Source organism: Sminthopsis crassicaudata, chromosome 1 (assembly GCF_048593235.1).
Source record: "Sminthopsis crassicaudata isolate SCR6 chromosome 1, ASM4859323v1, whole genome shotgun sequence".
Classification (NCBI taxonomy): Eukaryota; Metazoa; Chordata; class Mammalia; order Dasyuromorphia; family Dasyuridae; genus Sminthopsis; species Sminthopsis crassicaudata.
In genome coordinates, this window is record NC_133617.1 from 279,498,069 (window position 1) to 279,524,269 (window position 26,201).

At 31.3% G+C, this 26,201-nt stretch overlaps 1 protein-coding gene across 10 annotated transcripts in view; it reads right to left on the reverse strand.

The window, feature by feature from the left end:
- Positions 1-26,201, reverse strand: part of EYA1 (EYA transcriptional coactivator and phosphatase 1) — a 151,836-nt gene that overhangs the window by 108,102 nt on the left and 17,533 nt on the right. For all 10 annotated transcript variants that reach the window (XM_074278865.1, XM_074278864.1, XM_074278861.1 and 7 more), the window contains one exon: positions 653-730. In XM_074278865.1, the coding sequence (XP_074134966.1) occupies positions 653-730 (78 nt within the window). The remainder of the gene's footprint in view (positions 1-652; positions 731-26,201) is intronic.

Consider the following 26,201-nt stretch of genomic DNA (forward strand, 5'->3'; position numbering starts at 1 on the left):
AAATTCAGCATTAGAATGAATATACTTCAGAATGTAACAATCAGAAACATTCAAAAAAAAAAATATATATATATATTATTGATCCAACATCATTTTAATTTACACATAACTGTTTCTGCACATTTTAGAAATGTACTTCCTGTAAACAAACATACCTTTTTCTAAATGGACATGATCCATCTGAATCACAAATTTATATTTAACATGGGATCCTTTCCCCCAAAAAAGTTCTGAAATGCTTCTTAATCAAACATTAATTATATCTAATCTTTGATTATGATGTTGTTTTTATTATGCCAAGAAACACATACTTCCTTTGTAACTATTATAAATGTCACCACATAGACTTCTTATTCCATAATATTCACTATCACAAGAGTACCTATTTCCATTAATTTTATACTCTTTATATTTACTGAAGGGTCTTCCCTTTCACATATTATTTATCATGAAACCATCAGCAAAGTCAAATCTCTCTGGCTTAATTTTGGTGTAAATGCCAATAGGTAGATTTTTAGGCACAATATTTAAATATCCATTAAATTATCAATGCTATATTACTTAGATGAGCTGTGCAAAATTTCAAGATTAGTAAAGTAGTTTATCTCTTAGTATGTAGGAAGAAGAAAAAGCACTTAGTTTTGCTTCATACCTGATCCTGAAAAGTTGTCTAAAGACCCGTCTGCTGCTGTAGTAGCAATCTCACTGCTGCTCATTGGCTCTGTTTTAACTAGAAAAAGATATAATCTCTTTAATATATATAAATCCATGAATATCCAGAGAGCCATAGGATACACACACACACACACACATTAAACCAGAATCAGCTAACCTAAAATTTACAGAAAACAAACAAATGGAAAAAGCTAGCCATTTCCTGTTGGGGTTTTGAGGAAAATTAGATGCAGTTCTGAGAGAATCAATAATATTGTTAATGTTACTTATTAGTAAAAATTAAGTTTCATAAATATGAAAAAATGACCCCTAGAAAAAGAATCACTGTAAACAACAATTCTTTTAAAAATATTGACCAGTCACACAAACCTTCATAGTATATCTTCTTTTCTTTAAAACAGAAAAATTAAGATTATTTTAATCTTAATGTTGTAGATATAATGAATTATTTGAAAGTTAAATGCTTCCTTTTTTTTTAGGGAGATAAATCATATGGAACCAACACTGTTTTCTATCATTTGCATGATTAGGAATAGGAACTTCTGGCAAGATACAAATTGACTATAAATTTCTCATCAATTATCTGAGGCAGTATATTCTAATAGATCTGCCATTTCACTGTTGTGAATGTTTCTCCAATGACACAGCTCATAATCTATCCATGCTGGCTATCCATCCTGTGTGACTCCATGTCCTTCCATAAGTTCATCACAAAGAATAGATCCACAAAGAATTTAGTTCTCTGGTTCTATAAATCCATCAATCAGAAAGCATTTATTTACTATGTGCTAGGCAATGTGCTACATGTTTTCAAGGGTTGGAGAATATTAGCTAAGGTGGGAACAGGAAATATTTTATGTAGGAAGAGGCAGTTTGTTTAGCTCTGAAGAAGCCTAAGGATTCTAAAAGGCAAGAGAGTTAGGAAGAACCACATTTTTAAGCATAAGGAACAACCCACTTAATAGCAAAGATGATGGATAAAATTATCTGTTGTGGATTACTACTGCAAAAGTCTTTCTATTCTCTTCTGGTATCCTTATCAAAATATGTTCCATTGTTTTTTAAAAAGCTACCATATCTTCCAAATCTCTATCCTGTGCCATTTTTTTTTTCACGATTTTTAATTTACTTTATCTTATCAGTTCTTATGGATTAGATTATTGTCTCTATTCATGTGAGTCTAAGATCTACATATCCAACCCTAATTTCTTTCCTGAATTCCAGTTCCATATTACCAACTGCCTAATGAATATCTTGAATTGGATTTCTCAAAGGCACCTCAAACTTAACAGATCAAAAATGGAATTTTAGATGATGAAGAGTTTAGTAAAATCTGTAAAGTTGGTGTGTAAAAAATATTAAAAGAAAAAATGAAGGATTCTAACATTATGAGTAGCAACAATATTAAATATTTATGGATAAACATGTTTAAAAATTGCCACAGATAAAAAGGCTTCAAGGAATTCAAACACATACATATAAAATGCTAAACTTTCTAGTGTTAAGTATAACCAAAGGTTTTTATGCCTTTAAATATTTTTTATCTTTTTTAAATTTAACTGCTTATGAATTACTTTAATTTTCTCAGTTAGCTAAGAAAATTCATCCTGAACACATTTATAGAATGAAAGGTTGCAGTCTACTCTAACACCCAAATCCTTTTTCAGACAAAATCCCTCCCTATCTTATGTTTGTGAAGCTTATGTTCTATCTCCAAATGGATATAAAGCCTTTAAATGAATGAATGAATGAACAAATAAACAAATAAATAAATAAATGAAATAAATAGATAAATGAATGAATGAATGAATAAATAAATAAATGGATGAATGAACAAACAGACAAATAAACAAATAAACAGACAGGCAAATAAATAAGTAAATAAATAAATAGATAGATAGATAGATAGATAAATAAATAAGTGAATAAATAAATAAATAAATAAATAAATGAATGAATAAATAAATAAATAAATAAATAAATAAATGGGCAGGTACATAAATAAATAAATAATGATCCCTGTCCCCAAGGAATTATATAGGGGGAGACAACACACATAAGGGAGTGGTACCAAGGAAAGGGCATTTTGGTGACAAAATAACATAAGGTCATAAAGTTAGAACTTGAAGAGATATTAAAGAATAGTTTTATTTTTCCACATGAGGAAATGGGCCCAGGAAGTTCAGGGGCATTTCCAAGATCACACAAGTGACAACAGAAAGGATTTAAATTTATTTCTCTTTTGATTGCATTACTTCTCTCCCAGGTCACGTCCTCAAACAAAGCAGAACAAAGCATTGTAGTCTTTTATCCTTTCTACAAAATCTAATTTTGGGACTTGGCTATTTAAGAGAAGAGAAAAACTTGAAACCCTCCCTGACATTCTCTTGAGCCCTATTTCCAATCATCTAAAAAGCATTACAGTTACTACTGTACATGTATTTAAATGCCTATGTATATACAAAGAAGGAGAAAAGAGAAGAAACAGAAAGAGGAGGGAGAAGAAAGGGGGGAAAGAAGGAGGTAGAGATTAATAGAATTTTGACATGGAAGAGTATTGAAAGAAAAATTTTTTTTTGAAATTTGATGAAGAATAGCAATCTCATTAATCAAATGAAAGAACTTACAGGCTTCACAAAACTTCCATTTTCAAGTTTTATATTTATTTTATGGGGAATTTTTTCCATTGATTGTTTTCAAAAAGGAACAGAAAAATACTGCATTGAAAATTAGGCAACAATTTAAAACTATATTTTAGTCTCAAAAACACATCATTAGGTGCATACAGTAAATTGATAAGTGATGTACTCACCTAGAAGGATTTCCAAAAGTTCTAATTATTACTTATTTTCTCTTCTATCTTGGAAAAAAAAAGTAGTGATTAAAAAAAAAAAAAGTAGTGATTAAAAAAAAAAAAAGACCAAATTTCTATGAATTGTCTAGTTATCTGTTAAGAATGAAGCTATTTTTAGGAAGTTCTTAATTTTTTGAAAGAAAACAACAAATATATGTTAATATTTATTATTTTTTAAAAAATGAATCATAGATAATATATTTAATACATATTTCAGTATTTGATATTCCACTATTTAAAACTTTATTAGCAATTAAATGCCACATGATAAGAGACAACTAGTACTTAAAAACCACGAGCAAGATTGCATTCAATATGATTTTAGTGTGAAGTGCATTTTATTGTGTTCTAATCTTTAAAAATTTTCCTATTTCTATATTGTTTTGTAAATTATTCATTTCATATTCTCTAAATGCTTAATCATTTGCTGATTAAAAATGTAGTCTATTGTAGAAAACTTCTTGGGAAAATATACCTGTTCCCTTCTCAAGTTTAAAATTGAGAATATGTTAATTAAATGAAATGTGGAAGATTTTCAAAGATATTATAGAAAGCATAATCAATAACAGAATTATTTGTCTTTTCCCCCATTCCCTTGGCTATTTTTTGAGATATTAGAAGACTCAATACTTGAAAGTTTTATAAAATGAATGCTTCACTTTCTTATATGCACTTGCCACTTCTCAATAAAGTACATACTTTGGGTAGAGTCCAAATGTGGTGGTTCCACTATTGTTGCCAATGAAAATAAATCACATAAAAATGCTGGCAGACATATTTTATCAGCTGCCAGTTTCCTGCCTTCTTCTGTATGTATCTATAAGCATTTAGGGAATAATTTTATTTAGCTGGATCTCAAACTAATCTCTTCTTAGGCTTCTCTCATCTGTTTTGGGGGAAATTTTGTTCTTATTACAAGAAGAATAGATGTATATATGTAGATCATAGAATCTGAGAATTGAAAGGGAGTTCAGAAGCCATGTTTTCTAAAACATAACAAAATGAAACCCCACTATAACAATCCCAAAATATAGTCATCCAACCTTTGCTTGAAAAACTTCCAAAACAAAAGGAATGCAACTACTTAAAGTAGCCTATTATATTTTAAGTCCATTCTAATTATTAGAAAATTTTTCCTGACAGCAAATTTAAATTGGCTTCTTTGCAACTCTTATTTTTTTTTTTTTTATTAATTGTGCCTTCTAGTTTCAAATACAATATGTCTGATCCCTCTGCCACACAACAGATCTTCAAATACTTCAGGAAAGCTACCATAACTCTCTAGACTTCTTTTCTTCAGTTCTACACTAGTCTTCTCAATCTATCCATAGAATATAGACTTAAATGTTTTTTTTATTTTGGTTTATTTCCACTCTTCTGTATATAATCAATTTTTCTTAAATTGTAGCCACCAAATCCAAACAAAATACTCCAGATGATTCCTGAAAATATATTATCAACCCCTTGATGCAGCCCAAACAATACCACATTCACTTTTTTTGTATGTCACTTTCCCACTGGTAGCCACAGAAAAAATTTTTGAATCTGATGTCTGAAGAATAACAATCTCATTAATCAAATGAAGAATAATTTACAAAACTATATAGAAATAGGAAATTTGTAAAGATTAGAACACAATAAAATGTACTTCACACTAAAATCATATTGAATGCAATCTTGCTCATGGTTTTTAAGTACTAGTTGTTTCTTATCATGTGGCATTTAATTGCTAATAAAGTTTTAAATAGTGTAATATCAAATACTGAAATATGTATTAAAATATATTATCTCTGTTTCATTTTTGAAAAAAAATAATAAATATTAGCATATATTGTTTTCTTTCCAAAAATTAAGAACTTTCTAAAAATAGCTTCATTCTTAACTTATATCTAGACAATTCTTAGAAATTTGGTCTTTTTATTTTTTCAACATAGAGAAGAAAATACGTAATAATTGGAACTTTTGGAAATCCTTCTAGGTGAGTACATCACTTATCAATTTACTGTATGCACCTAATGATGTGTTTTTAAGACTAAAATATAGTTTTAAATTGTTGTCTAATTTTCAATGCAATATTTTTCTGTTCCTTTTTGAAGACAATCAATGGAAAATTTTCCCATAAAATAAACATAAGGCTTGAAATGGAAGTTTTGTGAAGCCTGTAAGATCTTTCTTTTCCCAGCATCCCATCTGTTACAGATATTAAACAGAAATCAAAATAAAGCTATATATCCCCATTTAACCTCTTTCAGCGCTCAATTTCCTTAAATAGAAGAGAAGGAGGTTCCTTTCTTATTCTAAAATTATATTAAAATGAATATCATTTTCTTTTATGAAAGGAGATCAAGTCTCAGTTTCCTTATCTATCAAATGGAAAAAAAAATAGCATCTACTACATGGTGTTGATGTGAAGGTTAAATGAGACCATGTACATGAAGCTGTTAGTAAACCTTAAAATAATACATGCATATTTACAATTATTATTATCAATCATCAAAATATTCCATATGACATCACTGAGAAGTAACCATGTAGCCTTCCATGAATATAACCAGTAATGGGAAGTTAATTAATACTTTAAGAAAGTAACACCTCCTAGATTTGTTAGTTCATTTTGTGCTGTGCTGAAATCTGTCCCTCTATTTTCTCTCCCATAATTCCTTGTTCTAAACTCTGGAACCACAAGGATAAACTTAATGTCCCTTTCAGCCCCTGAAGATCGGTCAGTCCCTTTAAATATCTGAAGAAAGCTATCAAATTTCACATTGGACACATTCTAGCTCATCAATATCTCAATTTAAAATTTGGTTCTAAGAACTGAACATTATAATCAAAGATGATCTGTCTAGCAAGAGGATAATCAGATTTATAAAAGTAATAATAGCAAGTATTCATACGGTAACTTTACGACTGACAGCATCTTCCATATACAATATTTAATTTAGTCCTCATTTCTCCCCTTTGACATTGCTAGGTTCTAGATCTAGAGTCAGGAGGATTTGAGTTCAAATTTAGTGTAAGTCCCTCAACTTCTATCTGCCTCATTTCAGGGTTGTTGGGGTATAAATTGAAATATTGATACAGCACTTTGAAAACCTTAGAGTGCTCAATAAATGCTTAGATATTATTATCCTCATCCCATAGGAAACTGAGTTTCAGATAGAAGCAACATTGTTTACATAATGGTGATTCCTTATTACCCTGTTCTCTGAGTCATGCCCATGGTTATCTACTTACTAAAATTGGGAGGTGAACTTTGAGACCATTTCTCTTATTATTCCAAGTATAGTGCACTTCTTTACTGTACTGTATTACTCAGGCATCTTGATGACATAGTGTTACTTAAAGCCTAGATTTGGAATTAGGTAGACCTCAGGCCAATCTCTACTTCAGATTCTAACTGTGTGACTCTGGACGACTCACTGAATCTTTTTGTCATAGTTCAGTTGTGTCTGATTCAGTGATCCCATTTAGAGTTTTCTTAGCAAAGACAATGGAGTGGTTTGCCTTTTTTTTTTTCCCCCTAGATCATTGTGCAGTTGAGAAAGCTGAGGCAAACAGGATTATTTGACTTATCAAGGGTCACATAACTAGCAAGTGTCTGAGACCAGATTTTAATTCAAACCTTCCTGACTCTAGGCTTGGTATTCTATCCACTGCACCACCTAGATACCTAATTTTCCTGTGCCTCAGTTCTATAAAATGCAAATGCTAATATCCCCTACCTCCCATGGTTGTTATGAGGTTAAATGAAGTAACATATGCAAGGTGATCTATAATTGATTGATATTATTATTATTAATCTCCTTGTCTTGAACAGTATGCTTATCTTAATGCAGCATAAGGAAAAGAAAGGAAATAAATTTATAATAAATAAATATAATTTATAAATATTTACTATTTGCCAGGTACTATACTAAGTACTTTACAAATATTAGTTATCTCATTTGATCCTCAAAAAAACCCTAAGAGGCATAATGTTATTATTCCCATCTTACCAGTTGAGGAAACTGAGGCAAACAGAAGTAAAGTGATTTGCCCAAAATCACATGGATGTTATTCTGGGACCAGATTTTAACAGGGGATTTCCTGACTCTAGATCTAGCAATCTACCCATTGTTTCACCAGCTATTCTAAAAAATAAGACACAAAATGTTCTTGGAAGTTACTTAGTACTTCAGATTTGTATTTAGTGCACAGTCAACTAAACCTATGATACCTCTTCTGTATAAGGTACTTTTTACCCATATCATATATATGTACAATTGATCTTTATAACCCAAGTATAGAACTTTCAATTTATCCCTATAACATTCCATCTTATTAGATTTTATTTATTGTATTAACCTATCAAACTCTTCTTAGAGGCTCATTACTGATCCCTGAAGCATCTAATCACTCAACATATTAGCAAATCCTCTCACTTCATGTGAAATGCACAAATTTTATTAACACACCATCATACTTGACCCAAATCATTGATGTTGATGTTGATCAAAAAAGAATTGAGAGCACAGCCTTAAGACATTACAAGAAATTCCTTCTGGACTGATTCTGTATGTTCTATTTTCTTTTTGTTAATTAACACTCCCTGGGAAAAGTCATTTAACCAGTTACAAATGTACTCCACCAAAATCCAATCACCCATCTAATTCACATATCTCCATATTGTCCAAAAGAATGTGAAAAATGATCACACTCCTTAATGAAATCCAGATACTCTGTCCACAAGTTATCCTGATTTACCTGTCTAGTAAACCTGTCAACTGAAGCCATGCTTGCTATTAGTGATCATTGTTCCAATTTCTAAGTGCTGACATGTCATCCATTTAACAATTAGTTCTAGAATTTTGTCAAAGATGGATGTCAAATTCGTTGGTTTTTAGTTTCCCAAGACACCTTTTACTCCACTCATTTTAAAAATTAGGATAACATCTGGCTACATCTGGTCTTCTGATATCAATCTTGTTCTATACAGTTTCCAAAAAAAAAAAATATAGATAGATAGATAGATAGATATTGAAAGGAGTTTAAGAATTGCAATTTCGAATTCTTTCATTCCTTAGGAATGTATTTTTTAATTACAGTAATATAGTTATATCTAAGAATTCCTTAATTATATTATCAGTCAATGATAAAACAGTTTCCTCCTCAATATAAGGAAGATATTATAAATAGTCAAATGTAGATTATAAAACATTCAATATATAATTTGTTAAGGATAAGTGCAAGAAAAGTTTCAGATCACACCAAATGTGGAGTTAGTGATTCTAAAAGTCTTTGTGATATAGAAGTTTTCTTGATCTTTAGGTCTTGTATTGTCTACAATTATCCAATGCATTCTCTATCATATCTTCTAAATCTTCTCTTATTCTTCTCCACATAAAAGTGTCTTAGAACATAACATCTACTCTAAGTGAATGACCCCTCAAATATCCATTGAAACGAAGATAAAATAGAAGAGATAAGAGTAATTTTTGTTTCGGCTTTTTGCTTATTTCGTTATATCTTTATAGTTTTTTAAAGAGAAAGTCTCAGAAATATGACAAGAATCACTATTAGAAAATTATATAAATAAATTAAAATTTCATTTACTAAATGTTTACAATGTTCATCAAAGGATTAAGCCCAATATGGAGGAATAAAAAAAAAGATTTTAAAAAGTATAGAATCCACATTTGAGAAACTTACATTCTACTAAGGAGAACATAACACATCACCACAGATAAGTACACTACCAGGAAAATATTAATGGTGGTAAATTAGAAATTCAAGGAGAAAACACTGTCAGTTTAGCTCAGTGGAGATTTCAGGGGATGCTACCCTAAGAATTATAGGATTGTAGAATAGAACTTGAAAATACCTTGGAAGTCTGGTCATGAGACATCAGAGTTGAAATTTGAAGGAAGAGAAGACTTTAATAGGTAACAGTGACAAAGGAATATCTTCTAGGGACAAGGATAATAAATATAAATGCATGAAGGCAGGACACAGTTTATAGATTTAGAGAATAGTTGGCGTGCTCATTTGACAGAAACAGAATATGTGAAGAGACAAATAATTCTGGAAAGAAAGGCTGGATCATAAAAAGCCTTACATGTCATACTACCAAGTTTATATTTTATTCTAGAATCAAAAGAAACAGTTAAGATTTTAAGTAAGGTAGTGATTGGGGTGAGATACTTTAAGAGGATTATTCTGATTGGTTAGATTGTAAGGGGGAAAAGAGTGGAAGGTAGGGAGGCTGACTGGAGACAGTTATAGTGTTACAGAAAAAATGCTGAACAAGGATGGCTAAAGTTCAAAAAGAAGACGACAAAATAAAAGATTTTGAAGAGGGAATAAGAAACAAGATTTAGCAAGTGATTGCATGTGGGTAGTGAAGGGGAGGAAAGAGTGAAAACTGATTCTTAGAGATTGTAATGTTCTGTTGTCTCCAGAAACTGCCGATCTCTCTCTGGGAGGAGATCTGCTGTCATTAACTGCCGCCAATTCTGACGTCATGTAGAGACTCTTTATCTCCCTCCAGAGAGCCGCCTCAGGTCTGGCCCAGACAAGATTCTTTCTCCTCCAGAGAGCCACTCCAACTCTGACCTAGAGCAGAGACTCTTCTCTGTCTCTCAAGTGCTGCCCTCTTTTATCCTCCCAAAGAATGGGCGTGGGATAACGCAAGGGCTTCTGGGAAAAATTACTACAACCAATGAACTTGCTCCTCCTAAGCATGTAAGCTCCTCCCTAGGAGTTCACAGAAGTAAAACTCCCAGTAAAGGCCGGAACTAGAGAATTGTTAAGTACTGACTTAGCACTTAGTAAGAACCTAATATCTCATTATCTCATTAGCACTTAGTAAGAACCTAACATCTCCCCCTTTCTTTTGATTTAGAACATAGGGTGGTCATGACCTTGAAACATAAATCCATCAATATTACACATAATTACATAGATTACATAAACACATAGTAACATAGTACATACTAGAAGTATGTAACAAATAACATGATCAAATAAACATAAATTGAGAATTTATAAATGTCCATAAGTCCATTGTCCATTAGTCTCATCTTGTCTTAGGAAATCCAATGATTCCTGCTGGTTTTAAAGTTCTTTAACAGTCTTCTTATTAGCCATGCTCTTTCAGTGTCAGATATTTCTTAGATTTTCTCCTTTGTTTTGAGGTCTTTCTCTTTTTCTGTCTCTCTCCAATGGACAAGGTAAATACGACTCGTTGGCACCCATCTGATTCCTTCTCCATCTGAAGAAATACAAGCAAACCTTTTCCCCCAGGCAGTTAACCTATCTGGAACCTTCCATTCACCACTTTCTGGGTCTCTCCACATCACCTGGAAATTATCTAAGGACAGTGGAGCTGCTTGCACTGGACACTGCCCTTGTGGTGGGTTATAAAATCTGTCTGCCGGAGATAGTGCATCTTTGTCAAAAATTAGAAAATTAATGGTATAGAGAACTAAATTTAGAAGTTCTCTAGGGCTACCTGTGGCTCCCCCTGTCTTTTGTTTTTGGGGGAGTGTTTTAACGTCTCTGTTTCTTCTCTCTACTATTGCCTGACCTTGTGGATTAAAAGGTATTCCAGTAGTGTGTAAAATCTTATGCTGTGTGCAGAAATGCACAAAATGTTTAGAACTATATGCAGGTCCATTATCTGTTTTTATTTCTTGTGGTAAACCCATAATTGCAAATGCTTGGATAAGGAATTCAGTGACCACTCAAGCTGTCTCTTTTCAAAACCTAAACACATTAGTTAAATCAGGAAAATGGCAACTTATTAAACTGTCCTCAGGCAACCCACTAAGGCTATGACACAGAAGAACTGATAATCAACTCATCATTAGTGGAGAGAATTTCCACATAGGGAATTCATAGCATCACCACTCCTAGTAAAAATGCTGCTGCTACTGCTACTGCTATTTTATCAACTCTTACTCCAACTGCTGCTATTGCTGCTGCTGTTGCTGTTGCTGTTGCTGCTACTACTGCTACAACAACAACAACTATTACTACTACTAGTACTGATAATAATAATGGTCATCACTTCAGTAGAATGTTTTTCCTGTTTAGTTTGCACAATTTAACACTTAATATTGGTTTCTGGTTCCCACAACATATTCCTTCATGTAGAATGTGTCTTATAACTTTCAAGACAGCTTTAATCTCTGAGCATAAAATTAATTAAGACTTTTGGGACCTACTACATGTAAAGATGTGTTTGCTAATTAGTATTTTTTATATGTGAAAATGCTCTATATCCTTTTTGAATGAGAAAATATTAACATGTTGCTATTAGAAAATGTATATAACTATATATGAAAATAAATAAACAAAACAAACAGATAAATAAATATAGCCATGTCCCCAACTTTAGAATGTGTACCGACTTAGCACTTAATAAGAACCTAATATCTCATTATCTCATTAGCACTTAGTAAGAACCTAACAGAGATAATAGACTTAGGCTCCAGATTGAGGCATTTATTTTTTTGTTGTGGTGGGATTTTCTTTTATTTAATTATAAATATTTGTAGCAAGACATTTCTTTCCCTTTTTTTTCCCACCAGGAATGGGAGAAAAAGAAAATAGATTTTTGTTAATTGAAGAAAATATATAAAATTAACTGAGGTTTCAAGCCTGGGACACTGGAAAAATGGTGGTATAATCAAAGAAATAGGAAAGTCTGGAGGAATGGCATATTTGATGGAGAAGATGTGAGTAGATTTGAACATGTTAGATTTGAAGAGTTGGCAGGTCTACCAGAAAAAAAATATTAAGGAAGTAGTTGGTTAAATGGAGTTGTGATTCATTAGAAATAAGGGCTGTATACATAGATTTGGAGTCAGCTACAAAGAGTTAATAAATGAATATATGAAATTATAGTAGTTCATTAGTGAAAAAAAAAAAAACAGAAAAAAAAAAAAGAAAAAAAGAAAAGAGCAGAAGACCAAACAGTGTCTTAAGCAAGACATGACTATAGATGGACTCTCAAAGAAGATTGGAAAATACAGTTAGAAAGATTAGTCAGACTTGTAGGAGTGATGTACATTTATTCATCTTATCTCAAATTGGCCATTATAATTTTTTTTAAATTGGTCTTTTTTTTTTAAAGTTACATTGGTGTAGTCATTGTACATATTGATTTCCTGGTTTTCTTCACTCTGTATTAATTCATTCAAAACTTTTTAGGTTTTACAGCATCACTTTTTTATTCCATCATATCATATGCCACAATTTTTTTATCCATTGTTCAACTGATAAGTATCTACTTTGTTTTCAACCTTTTGCTATCACAAAAAGTGACTATTATGACTATTTTGAGATATATGGGACTTGTATTTGGTTTTTGACTTCCTGGGGTATATGTCCAGAAGTAGAATCTTTCACCAAAGCATATAAATAATAATGAAGTTTTTTACAAATTCTAATTTCTTTTCCAGAATGGTTGAACTAATTCTTAGTTTTACCAAAAGTATACTAACAGGTTTGTCTTTTCAAAGTCCCTTGATAGTCACTGTTTCTCTTTTTTTTTTTTTTTCATCTTTTGATAAAAATTTGTTGGGTATGTCTTGAAATATGAATTGTTTAATTTACATTTTTATTGGTGATTTAGTGTTTTGATATGGTTGTTAATAATTTGCAAATTGTTCTTTTGAAAACTTGTTTGTTCATATCTATTCTTCATTATTATCTCTTGGAAATTAGTTTCTTAGCCTTGTATATTTGACTTAATACACTTCCCTTAATTCCATGTACATAATTCTAGGATATCAGACTTTAATCAGAGCTATTCAATGAAAAAAAAATCCTAATAATTTCTGATCTTGATTTTGCTTACAAAAATTTAATTTTATCTGACCTTTCTTTTCATTGATTTTTAAAAATTATCACATTTATTCTTTTAGTTAATATTTCTTCCCTTCTCCATAGTTGTCAAAGGTACATAGGTAGCCTTTGAGAAAGGAATTTTTTAAGTAGATAGGCAGTCTTGGAAATTAGGTGAATAGAGTTGGAAGCTGGATTATAGGCAATTAAGGAATAAGTAGATAATGAAGATGTAAACATAATGAATAAAGTCTGTGCTTTTATAGAATTTAAAAATGAAAAGGAAGAGAAATATTGGAAAATAACTAGATGGAATGCTAATATCAAAAAAAAAAAAATTAAGGATGGGAGACAGCTGATCTTATTTAAAGGCAACTCTCAAGAGCCTGGAATTAGACAAAATTGAAGATGAGAGAGGTGCCAAAAATGAAACATTTTCTAAGTAAGGCTGCAAGGTCAAGGGCATAAATATATGGTTAGCTTTAGCATAGATAAAAGTCATCTCACCCTCTGAGAAGGAATGAATGAGGAGAGGCCCAAAAGGATGGAAAAAGGTTTCAAGTTGTGGTACTAGGGTTACTCATGATGGTCTACCTCAATTGTTTCAATAAAGTAGGAATTAAAGGGTTTTGTTGTTGTTGTTCCATTTGTGAATATTAGAGATGAATGAAACTATTTGCCCTGCACCAATGAGGGTACAATTGAGATTAGGTGATAGATATTTGTAATAAGTGAAGTTTATTTGGTTTTGTGACTATCTTCAATAGCTTTAACAGTTTGGGGATTGGACTGGAGAAGATTCACAGGATGAGTGACACAAGATCAAAGATTTGCAAGATTGCAATAACAGAATAAAAAGGTAAGGAAATTGAGGAGAAATGAGAGCACCTTGTTGAATTGGTTAAGACAGTGATGAAAAGAAAATGATTCCATAAAAGAGAGAGTAGATGAGGGAAAAAAAAAACAACATAAAATAAAGGGATTTGAAATAAGAGGAATCTTCACATCTAATAAGAGAAATTGGAGAAATTTACATTGGAGAGGGAATTTCAGTATTCATGATCTCAAAAATGGAAAAGTTTGGATTGAAGGGATGATTTAACATAGTATTATTCCATGGGTTATTGAATTAGATTAGATATTGTCCCTGGGAAATGAGGAGATGAATTCATTCATGGTGTTTGAAGAATTGTATATGGGAATGCTGAAGCCACTAAGGATTAGATCAACTGTTGAAGTGGAAAGAAAGATTGATGGCAAAATGTGAAACTTTTTGATAAAGATGAGAGTCTGACTTATTTATGACCACAATATACATGACTATTACATGATCAGTATACATGACTATTAGGTATTTCCACCTCAATGTTCTATTGATATGTTAATTTGAATAGGATTATATAAATCTATGGAGTAATAGGTGGGAGGGAAAGGAAATTAAAGTGCCAGTGAAATGTAAAATGTGTGCTGTTTCTCCTCCTGGCCCTGTGAATTTATGTCTATTGGAGGTGGAGTAGAGGAAAGTAAAAGAATGTTCACTTTCCATTTCTGACTCACCCTCTGGCCTATTTCACTTCCATTCTGACTGCCTAACTTACTGTGGAGACCTTCATCCTGATTTTGAGGCAAGGATTGATCTTTAAATCATGAGAAGGTCAAGGCATCTTACTCACTTTCCACCATAAACTCACTATCCAATTTGCCTCTCCATCACACTGTTGCCTGTTCCCTGTGCTAATCTTTCTCCTGCCTCACTATTAAATCTTCCTTTTGTTTTGTGGGAATGTAAACTATGAGAATAAGGATTCTCTTTTTTCCTTGTTTTTATATTCACTTCACAGTATTGTGCCTGGTACATAGTAAGCATTTAGTAAGTGCTCTATCACCCATTTACAATTCATCTATCTGTTATGGATCCCCATCCTGGGAGGCAGTTTAGAAGCTCTGTGACCTAAGGCAAATCATTTATACTTTGCCTCAGTTTTGTTTTGTTTTTTAACTAAAAAATGATGATAATAGCAGCATCTACTTCTCAGGATTGTTGTGAAAATCAAAAAAACTTAGCATGATACTTAGTGCAAAATAGGTATGCTTGTTAAATCAATAAATATTCCTCTTCTCTTCCATAAATTTCTGTTAAAAAAAAACAAACAAAAAAACAAACAAAAAATGTCCAGGGTTGTTGCAAGGAATGATAAATATATATGAAGAACTTAGCACACTGTTCAGCACAGATAAGGTTTTTAATAAATGCTGCCTTCCATAATTACTTTAAGGTGGGCTTTATCAATAACTTTTTAAATCTAGACTTAAATTCTAAATACTTATACTAGCATGTAACATAATATATATTATATTTATATATCTAAATATTTTAAATCTAGATATTTAGATCTCTAAGCCTCCAGTCCCTTTCCTATTTAGTCCATCCTCTGTACTAGTGGTGTCAAATCAGGGACCACTAAACATACATAAGTTTCTCTGTGAGCAACACATCAACTCTGAAAATCCTCTCTCTCTCTCTCTTTCTCTCTCTCTCTCTCACACACACACACAGACAAACATGTATGTGTATATAGAAACATTATTAATACATCAACACATTAAAATTATATGGGAACTATGTTTTAATTTGCTTTAGATCAATTCCAGGATTGTTCTGGATTGCATGTTTGATATTTCTGCTTTACATAGCTTCCAACCACATACAGTATTTCTAAAGGCTATGTCTGACATCTTATTTATTCAAGAAGCTTTGCTAAAATATAAGCTTTTGTTTTTTGGTATTTAAAAATCTTCACAATCTGCTTTCAATCTCTCCAGGAATGGCTAAAGAACATAGAAACTTTCCTTTTCTCTCTTATTTTTTTGGCTTTGAATTTCACTCCTCTCCTTTTACTAACTTCCCATTTATGAATTTTTTTAATCCCTTTCCTCTAACTGATCCCAAGTTGTACTCTCTGGTCCCAATCAGAGACTCTAGTTTTTTCTTTTCCCCAGTTTGTGCCTTGGGATATCGTCTAATGAATGTCCAGAAACACCTTAGCCTTGTTTCCCTTTTAAAACTAAATGAATCTCATTATTTTTTTTTTTTTGTAAACAAAGCCATAACATTTGTATGATATCATAGAAAAATGCTGAACTTGGGAGTCAGAAAAGCTGGTGCAAATACATATAATACTTATTTGTTCTGTGACCTCAAGTAAATCACTGAACCTATGTGAAACTCAATTGCTAACTAGCAAAAGGGATGATGGTGGGGGAAATAATATACTTTCTCCTTCCACACTCATAGTTTTGACAGTTATTTAAAGATCAATGGCTCTCAAGTCATATGTCTCTCTAATTCATACATTCCTTACTCAGCTGGTGCTTTATAAAACTTAAAATGTAATTAGTTATCATTATTACTGACTCTAAGTTTTTTTTTTTTAAAGGAACCTGACCACAGAAAAGATTTTCTTTATTCCATTTTCTTTCTCTTTTCTGCTTAGTGATCAAAAGTCTTAAAAAAGCCTTGAAACAATGACATTGATATAACTGATTTCTTACAAAATAGAACATAAGAAAGAAACCATGATTTGAAGCAACAGGTAAAGGCAGTGGAAAGGGTAACTATTATATAAATCTTTAGAGTCTGCAAAAGACAGTAAATGGCAAGGACTATCCAATCTAGGAGACAATGAAGCTTCTGTTTCATGAAAAATGAGAAAGCACAGGGCACACTGGATTTGGAATCAGAAATACTAGGGGTGGAATATATCCTTTGCTGTGTATTACTAGTATATCCATGGACAAATCATAGGCACTCTTCTTCAGTGTTTCATATTTAAAATGAGTGATTTCTGATCTAAGTTTCCCTTCCCTCCCCACCTCCACTCTTGACTCCAATACTCCATTAGCTCACCAAATCCTTTTCCAGTTCCATTCTCCAGATTCCCCAAAGCCCCACACCCTTTATCATTGCCCTAAACTATAAGACATTCTCAGAGGCTAAGATCTCAGGAATTTCCTCTTTTCATTGCTTGGACTGTGGAGGAACTAAGGAGAGCAGATTCAGATCTTACTGTGGGTGTGGTGGTAATGGTGGAGTCATTTATGGCATTCCAATTTGGAATTTCAGTCATTTTTCTCTGAAATCTATATCCAAACAGTTGTTTAGTCATATCATTTTTATCTAGAACCACAAACTATTATGGCTAGAAGGGTCCTCAAAGGTTAAGTCCAACGCCTTCAATTTAAAGAATTAAGGCCCAGAAAAAGTGAGTTAATTACCAAAGCCAGGAATTGACACTCCAAATCCAGTGTTCTCTTCACTAAGACCTACTCTTATATTTATCATTATAATAAATATACATATCTTTATAATCCTGACTTTAGTATGTGAAAACTACTACTTAAAATTTACATTGCTGTTAAGCTAATTTTTCATATGACCAGATACAATTATGTCCCTCTCTTAAGTCTTTCCATGAGATGTCACTAAACCATAGCTTCTTAAACTTTTTTCCACTTGTATCCCTTTCACCTAAGAAATTTTTATATGATCCTGAAAAGATAGAGATGTAAAATATGTATATATATATATAAAAACCACTCACTGATAACAAATCATAAATTTATGATCCCTATATTCAGTTACAAGAGCCTATAGGGGATTATTACCTACAATTTAAGAAGTTGGGCACTTGATTACTTCCCAAGTGAGATCTCATGCTACCCTTCACCAATGTATGCAGTCAAACAGGATTACTCACTTGTTCCCTTTATACATCTGTTTTCTTACCAACTTCACTTCACTCATGTGGTTTTTCCATACCTGCAATTCTTTCCCCTATTACTTCAATAGCTCTCAGATGAAATCCCATGGATACTTCAAGATCTAACTCAAATGTTACCTCCTTGAAACCTTTCTTCATCTATCAGTATAAAATGTTCTTTCCCTCCCTGGATCTCAAATAGCAACTTGGTCTTTTAGTAGTCTAATTGAATTCACACTTTCTCTTTCAGATTCACAGATAACCCCATCTCCTATTTTGCTAAAGAGATTGGGACCACTCAAGATAAGCACCTTCATTCAAATCTTTTTCTTCTCAAAATCTATCCACACCCAACTAATCCTCTTTCTCTTCATTCTTAGAAGGTGACATTGTCCTTCTCTTTACAAAGTTTAAGTTTCCTTTTCTCTTCCTATACAAGCTTTTCATCTAATTCCTTTAGTCTCTTGGGATCATTCCTTCTCCCTGTCATGCTTCTCCACTGGCTCATTCCTTTCTGTCTACAAACTCAATGAAGTCTCATTCATTCTACAAAAACCCTTTCTTTCCTTGCCAAGCTCTCAAGCTGTTGTCTTCCATCTCTCCTCTCCTTCTCTGCTAAATCCTCAGGAATAATAATCAATACTTCATGCCTTCATATGGTTTACTACCCACTAGAAGAAGAAATCAAAGAAGAAAGATACCCAGAATCCACTTCATATCTGAACAGAGAGACATGGCATAATGGATAGGGTTCTTAACTTGAAAGCAGAGAGGGTTCCTAACTTTATATCCTATTCTGATATATACTAGCTATATAATATCAAGTCATTTAACCTCTTAAAACTCAATTTTTTTTTTACCTTTAAAAAGGAGATTGTTGGAATAGATGAACAGTTCTAAATTCATGAGCCCATGATCCTTGAGAACTGACTATTCCTACATCTTCTTGAAATTCTTCATTTACGTGAATCTCCTACTTTATAGACTTTCTATTCTACTTTGGGTCAGCTCAAATTATTAAGGAACCCCTACCTTTTCCCCTTTTACTCTACATTAAACTTAGCCCTGTTTCTTTGTAACTTTTACCTTTTGATCCTATTTCTGTCTTCTGGACCTAAGCAGAACAAGTCTATTTCTTCCTCATTATAGGATTATCCTTTTGGAATTGTTATGTTAAATATAATGTGTTTTTTTTCCCTCACTTTTTATCCAGTCAGATCTTTCTGCAACATTTTTCATTGGCAAACACCTCATCTTTCTCAATATTCTTTTCACCTTTGCTTTCAATGTATCGCTATCTCTTTCACTCTCCTATTTCACTCTCAAATCTCTAACATGGCATGTTTGAAACATAGTAATGGAAGTTTCATTATGGTGCTTCCTAAGGATATATATATATATATATATATATATATATATATATATATATATATATATATACATATATATATATATATATATATATATATATATATATATATATATAAACTTTAAAAGTGAAAAACAAAACAGTTTTTAAAAAAACCCATTAAGGTAAGCCTGAATATATCCAGGATTTTTATGACTGGTTCTGGTCACATCTTTGTCTTCAGCTTTCTTTGAATTCTATGAACTCACAATCAGAACTTCATTTATACCCTCTATGAAGATGACATCCAAAACCATAATATCTAGTCTCTATTTCACCCTATATGGCAGTCACACATTACTAAATGGGTGCTTGACATCTGTACCTGGATGTCTTTCTGATGATTTCATTTATCTTTCCTGAGTTAAATAAACAACACTCTATTGATGCCTTTCAAATTTGTGAATTTTGACTCTCTTCTCTCTGTTACTGTCAATTCTGTCTCCACAATCTCTCCCACATTTGCTCCCATTTTTCCACTCAAACAACTGCTATCCTAATTAAGGGCAGATCTAGTATGGACTGTTAGAATATCATTCAAATTGCTTCTTTTCTTTTCCAATATATTATTTGATACAATTGTCAAAATAATACTTTTAAGACACTGATCTAATGATATCATTTCCTTTGTTTAAAAACCTTTAGGAACTCCTTATGTCGATATAGTAAAATACCAGCTATTCTTTGCTTCCATCCTGACTTCATGAATTTTGCAGGCCATTCATCCAACATGTGTGGAATATATTCACTCACTAAGAGTTTCTAAAAACTCTTTTCTTCCTTTCTGATCCAGATCAAGTGTACATCTTACTGAAGGATGTTCTTTATTCCAATCATGTTCTATCATGGACCATATTTATCTGTCTATATTATAAGCTGGGTGCTGGTAAATATTGGTAAAATCTTTGGAGGAAAAAAGACTCCTTCTGTACACAATCTACATCTTAAACACTTTCTTAAGTCTGTTCAATCAATAAAACCAAAAATCAAGTCTCATTTTGTAAAAGTGATTGATTTCCAAGATGTCAAAGCTCACAATTAAATTTAATAATCAGCTCTTGCAAGCTCCATACCTGAGGGTAAGAGAAGAGTTTTTAGATTCTAAGTTATAAAAATCAACAACTCAACTATGTTCCCTTTGCTTTTTAACTTTTTCTTTTTGCTGCCCTCTATATGAATTACAAGCACTTAACATAGAGATAATTTAGAGATAAGGAAACTGAGGTCTAGAGAATTTATTTGGTTTGCCTAGATCACAGCAGAGATTCAATCCAAGACTTTTTGACTATTTCTAGTATTTGTCTACTATACTACTTTTAATATTAGTTGTGTACCAAACTCAATTATTTGAAATTCAAAACACAATTTCCAACTGAAGCATTATTAAATGGTGATTTGGATTTTAGGATGTTTCACAAAAACATTTTTTACTCAAAATGTAGCTGAATAGTATTCTGGATCACAACTGTCTTATTTCAATTAAGCATTTCATTTATAAAGAACTCTCTAAGTTCTAGGAGTAGTAAGAAGATATGATATTGTCCCTGTTCACAAAGTGCTTACTAATAATTGGATTCAATTACATAAACATGTATTAAGTACTTAATATGTGCAAAGTACACAGTTAGGTTCTATGGTTAGAAAGATGACAAACAACATATACCCTGTCCATTGTAGTTTATCATTTATTATATTCTACCACTGATTCCCCTGCAAGTGCTTGGAATACATTCCCTCTTTTCCTTACCTCCTCATCTTAAAATTATTAACTTCAAATCTCATCTTAGCTCATGTATTATCATCTACAAGAATATTTTTTAATGATTTTCTTAGTTGTTTCCCTCTTCCTCAAACTATCAGACATACAAAATTGTTTGCATATACTATCTTCAAAGGATAATGCAAGCTCTCCAAAAACTGAGACTGTTTTTTCCTATTGTCTTTATATTGCCAGAGATGAGTCTTCTTGAGTGACTTCAGGACTGGAATATTCAAAGTCATTTCGGATCTCTAGTTTGCATGTTTAAATAAGTTTCTAATAGAGGTGTATAGTGATACTTTGTAAGGACTGTCCTATTATATACCTTAATGAAATTTCTACAAATCATCATCCCATCACTATCAGTCGAAAACCCCTAGGGGCCTTCTATTATAAAGAAAAATGTATATTTTATTTACATTAAAATAACATTAGGAGTCTACAAAATATACACAAAAGTGGAAAGTTCTTGTTTTTAGAGTTCCTATTGATTCAGTTGGTTGAATTTAGTAAGGAAAAGATACAAACAATTTCATAACCATATTTTAGATTTTAAAATTGGGGTTTCATGGTGAATTTCCTCTGGAGAAAAAAGTTCAGTGAGTATCCATTTTAAGAGTTCACAAATCTCCAGCCACAGCTCTATATCAAATTTAGTATTATTTTTAGTATCCCCAACAAAGAAGAAAGAAAGAATTTATTTCAGACTATTACAAAAAATAATCAGGAGATTGCCAAGAAAAAAACAAAACAAAACAAAACAAAACAAAAACAGTGTCCCTTAAATGACAATGAAACAAGAACAAAACTATTTCTATTATAAAACTTTTTTATTTTCTTTTTTTAAAAATCTTTCTTAAACTTAGATATTTAATATTCTTTTTGTTCATCAATCAGCAAATACTTAATTTCTTTACAAAATTAAGTGTTATGACAGTCAAGAGCAACCTTGATTTAGAACAAAATCTCTATTGTAAAATCCAGGGGGAATAGGAGCATGAAAAAGAATAAGCAATATATGCTCATAAGCACTTTTTTTTTTTAAATTGATAAGCATTTACTTTATTTTCAGTTTTTTTTTTATAGCTTTTTATTGACAAAACACATGCATGGGTAATTTTTTAACATTGACCCTTGCAAAAACTTCTGTTCCAACATTTCCCGTCCTTCCCTTCACCCACTCCCCTACAGGTAGTCCCATACATGTTAAATATGTTAAAGTTTATGTTAAATGCAATATATGTATACATATTTATAGTTATCTTGCTGCACAAGAAAAATCGGATTTAGAAAGAATGTAAAAATAATCTGGGAAGAAAAACAAAAATGTAAGCAAACAAAAACAGAAAGAGTGTAAATGCTATGTTGTAGGGTATTTAATATTCTTAAATAGCAATTCAGCACTACTGATTGGACAATGCATGACAATTTCTGGATCATTTAGAATGTAAAAATGGTGAAGGGAAAGAAGGGATCACAAAAAATACTAAGCATCCAAAATGGAAGAACTAATGGTATTTTCAATGACAAGTGTTAATTGATGTAAACTTGAGGTAAAGTTTCTACCTAAATGTCACAGGAATCTTGTCCTTTACCTTATGCTCCTCAAACTAATGTGATAGGATGATGCCACAAAAATAATGCTTGTCAAAATTTCAGGTGACAAATAGCAAAGACATATTGGATGATAGAGTTGAAATATGGAAAAATCTCAACAATATAGAACTATGGGTCAAAGTTAATAACATGAAGATGTATAAAAAAGAAATGAGCAGTTTTTGACTTGGATTAACAAAAGGAAATTTTTACAAGGATAGAATGGGGGAAAAATGTATAAATATGCAGCTTTTATATAATTAATTAACTGATTTATAATTCATTCAATAAAATACTTTTGGTGAAGCCTTTGAAAAAAAAATCCGTGGGTTTTAATGGGATCAATAAAGTCAATACTGCAATAAGGCAGCCAACAAAAGCATTCAGGTGAAGATAAAATCATTTCTTAATTTATGATGGATTAGAGATGCTATTAAATGATTGTAAGAAAAAAAACATGGATAACTAAATAAAACAAAATTTATTAAGTAGGATTTTATTTCCTTTCTTTGTCTCTCTGGTAAAATACTTATCATTCATAAAGAAGGCAGCAAAAAGAGAAAAAAAGGTAAAAAAGCAAAGATATTCAAAATAGTTGATTCATTGATTATTATAACTTTTGAAACATATTATGTATCAGATTGTAATAAAGTATCTTTTATATTCACTCATTCATTCACCCAACTGGCCAGCCAATAATACATTCATTCAACAACCATTTATTTAGTTCCTACTAAGTGCTAAGGCCTATGCTTGGTATTATGAGGGATTTAAAGAAAATTAAGATCTGGTCTTAATCTTCATGAAATTAATAAAAATTTAATACAGATAACCTACCCATGATTTAGAACCTCAACCATATGATTTAAGAAAATCATTAGCTCATTTAGTTAGCTTACAAAATACATACATATTCTACCCTCAAAGATAATACCTATGTACTCATATACATATATATCTTATGCCCATTTTCATCTACCCATAAGGACTCATAAAATAAATAATCATATAAATAATTTTCAAAATTCATTAAATATATTAGAATATATTTTGTGAATTTGATATTATAAAAGAATGTAGTAGAAGAAGAAGACTTGAAGTTTTCAATCACTCAAAGGAGGCCAGTGTTCATAGAAGGATGCCCATTTTATCACAGAACATTTTCCAAAGAGTTAAGATTCTTTTCAGGAGATGCATGGTGGGAATAAATAAACTAGGATATATTACCAGAGAAGAACTAGGAACTAGAAACAACAATGAAGATATCATCAAAGAGACAAATGGCCAGAAAAGTGAATTATATGAAGAGGATATAAGCCACTTAAGTTTAGAGAACATTGAGTTTTTGCATTTTTATTTGGGAAATGTAGTATATATTTGACACTTTAAAAATGCATATTGAATATAATCGAATCAATAGATTGAGAGTAAGATGATAACAAAAAGACATACCCATGCAATTCATTGGTATTCACATAATGTTAAAATATCTAAAGTGAGATCCCTAGAATATTGAGAGGAATACCAGTAAAGCGTTTATTGCAGGATATGAAGAGAAACCATGAGTCAGATGTTGTGGGTGGAAAATGACAAAAGTCAGAGACAGTCAATATCAGAGAAGTGGTAAAAAGGTAGAGACACTAGTGCACTTTATAGGGAGCTTTGAATTGGTATAATTTCAACATTACTATGTCCTTTGAACTAGAAAGTCCATTGCAAGGTAAATTCCCCCCAAAGAGGTAAGTGACAAAAAAGAAAGGATCCAAAAGTAATAAAATATTTGAAGTGGCAGTTTTCATGATAGCAAGTAACTAGAAATAAAATAAATGCTCACTGATTGGAGAATAGCTAAACAAAATAGTACATGAACGTAATGAAATTTTATATAGGAAACAATAAATATAAAGAAGCATGGAATAACATAGTAGGAACTAATGCAAAATGAAGTAAGCAGAGCTAATTAAACAAAATTACAATAATAAAAATAGAACAATTACCACAAAACAATAAAAATTGAATGTTATGAAATTATAAAGAAAATAAAGTTAATGCCAAAGAAGAGCTATGAGAGAAAACATCTTTTCCCCTCTCCATAATTCCCTTGCAGAGGTGTGGGTATGGCACAGAATTACAGAAAACATTGTACTTTTTGGTGATACGTTTTGCTGATTTTCTCCTCCTTGGAACATAATGATAGCTCTCTAGAAGGAAGGAGGGATAGAAGAAAATATGTAGTGGGTATAAAATTTAGTTTTTGCCTAAAGCAATACAACATAAAAGATATCAATAATATATATATAAATATATATATATATATATACACACACATATATATAAATACATATACATATATATAAATATATATATACATACACACATATATAAATATATATATATATACATACACATATATATATACATACATACATACATACATATATATATATATATATATATATATATATATATATATATATATATATATATATATAAAGTATGGATGATTTCTAATGTAGTACTGGAAGGAAGAACTCACATTGATGAGATCACACACATCTGTTCAAGTATGAAAGTGTATATTATTCATCCTCAAGTCCTATTTTAAAGTTAATGGGCAGATTCTATTTTATCATAGGAAAAAAAAACCACCCCAAAATTATTGGTGTCCTAGTTCTTTTTATGATACATACTGAGCATCCCTTTTACTTCCAAATGTCCAAATATCCTTGCTCCTTAAATATCTTTCTTCTTATAATGTTGTCCTCCAACTTTTCTCCTTTTCCATCTGAGCTAGAATATTGTGTTCTGCCATATTCTCAGATGAGAATATAACCTGAATGTTTTTACTTGTTAACAATAGAAATAGACAGTATCCGCAGATGCTCTAAAAACCTCTGTGTTACAGCTCTAGTATGCACATATGGAAAGGAAGCCTATGAAATGCTCATCTATTAATGTGGACAAAAATTATGAGCATAAATGAGAAATTCTATTTGGATTAAATGGCATAAGTACAACATAAGTTCATAAGGTTATGAGTTTTTCAAGGTTAATAAGGAAAATTCCTTTATTAACTTAGAATAGTCTATTATGATTTTATATAGAAAACTACATAGTTATTCTACATTTTAAAATATTACCATATTTGTGAATTAGCACTGATAGGGTATTAATGAATAAAAATCAATTTTCACAATTTTGACATTATTGAAAATTTCTTCTTTACATATTAAAAATATTAACTATTTTAAAAGGATGTTAAAATATTTTTGAGTCTGATGATACAGATAAACACTCCATAGAAACCTTTTGATGATC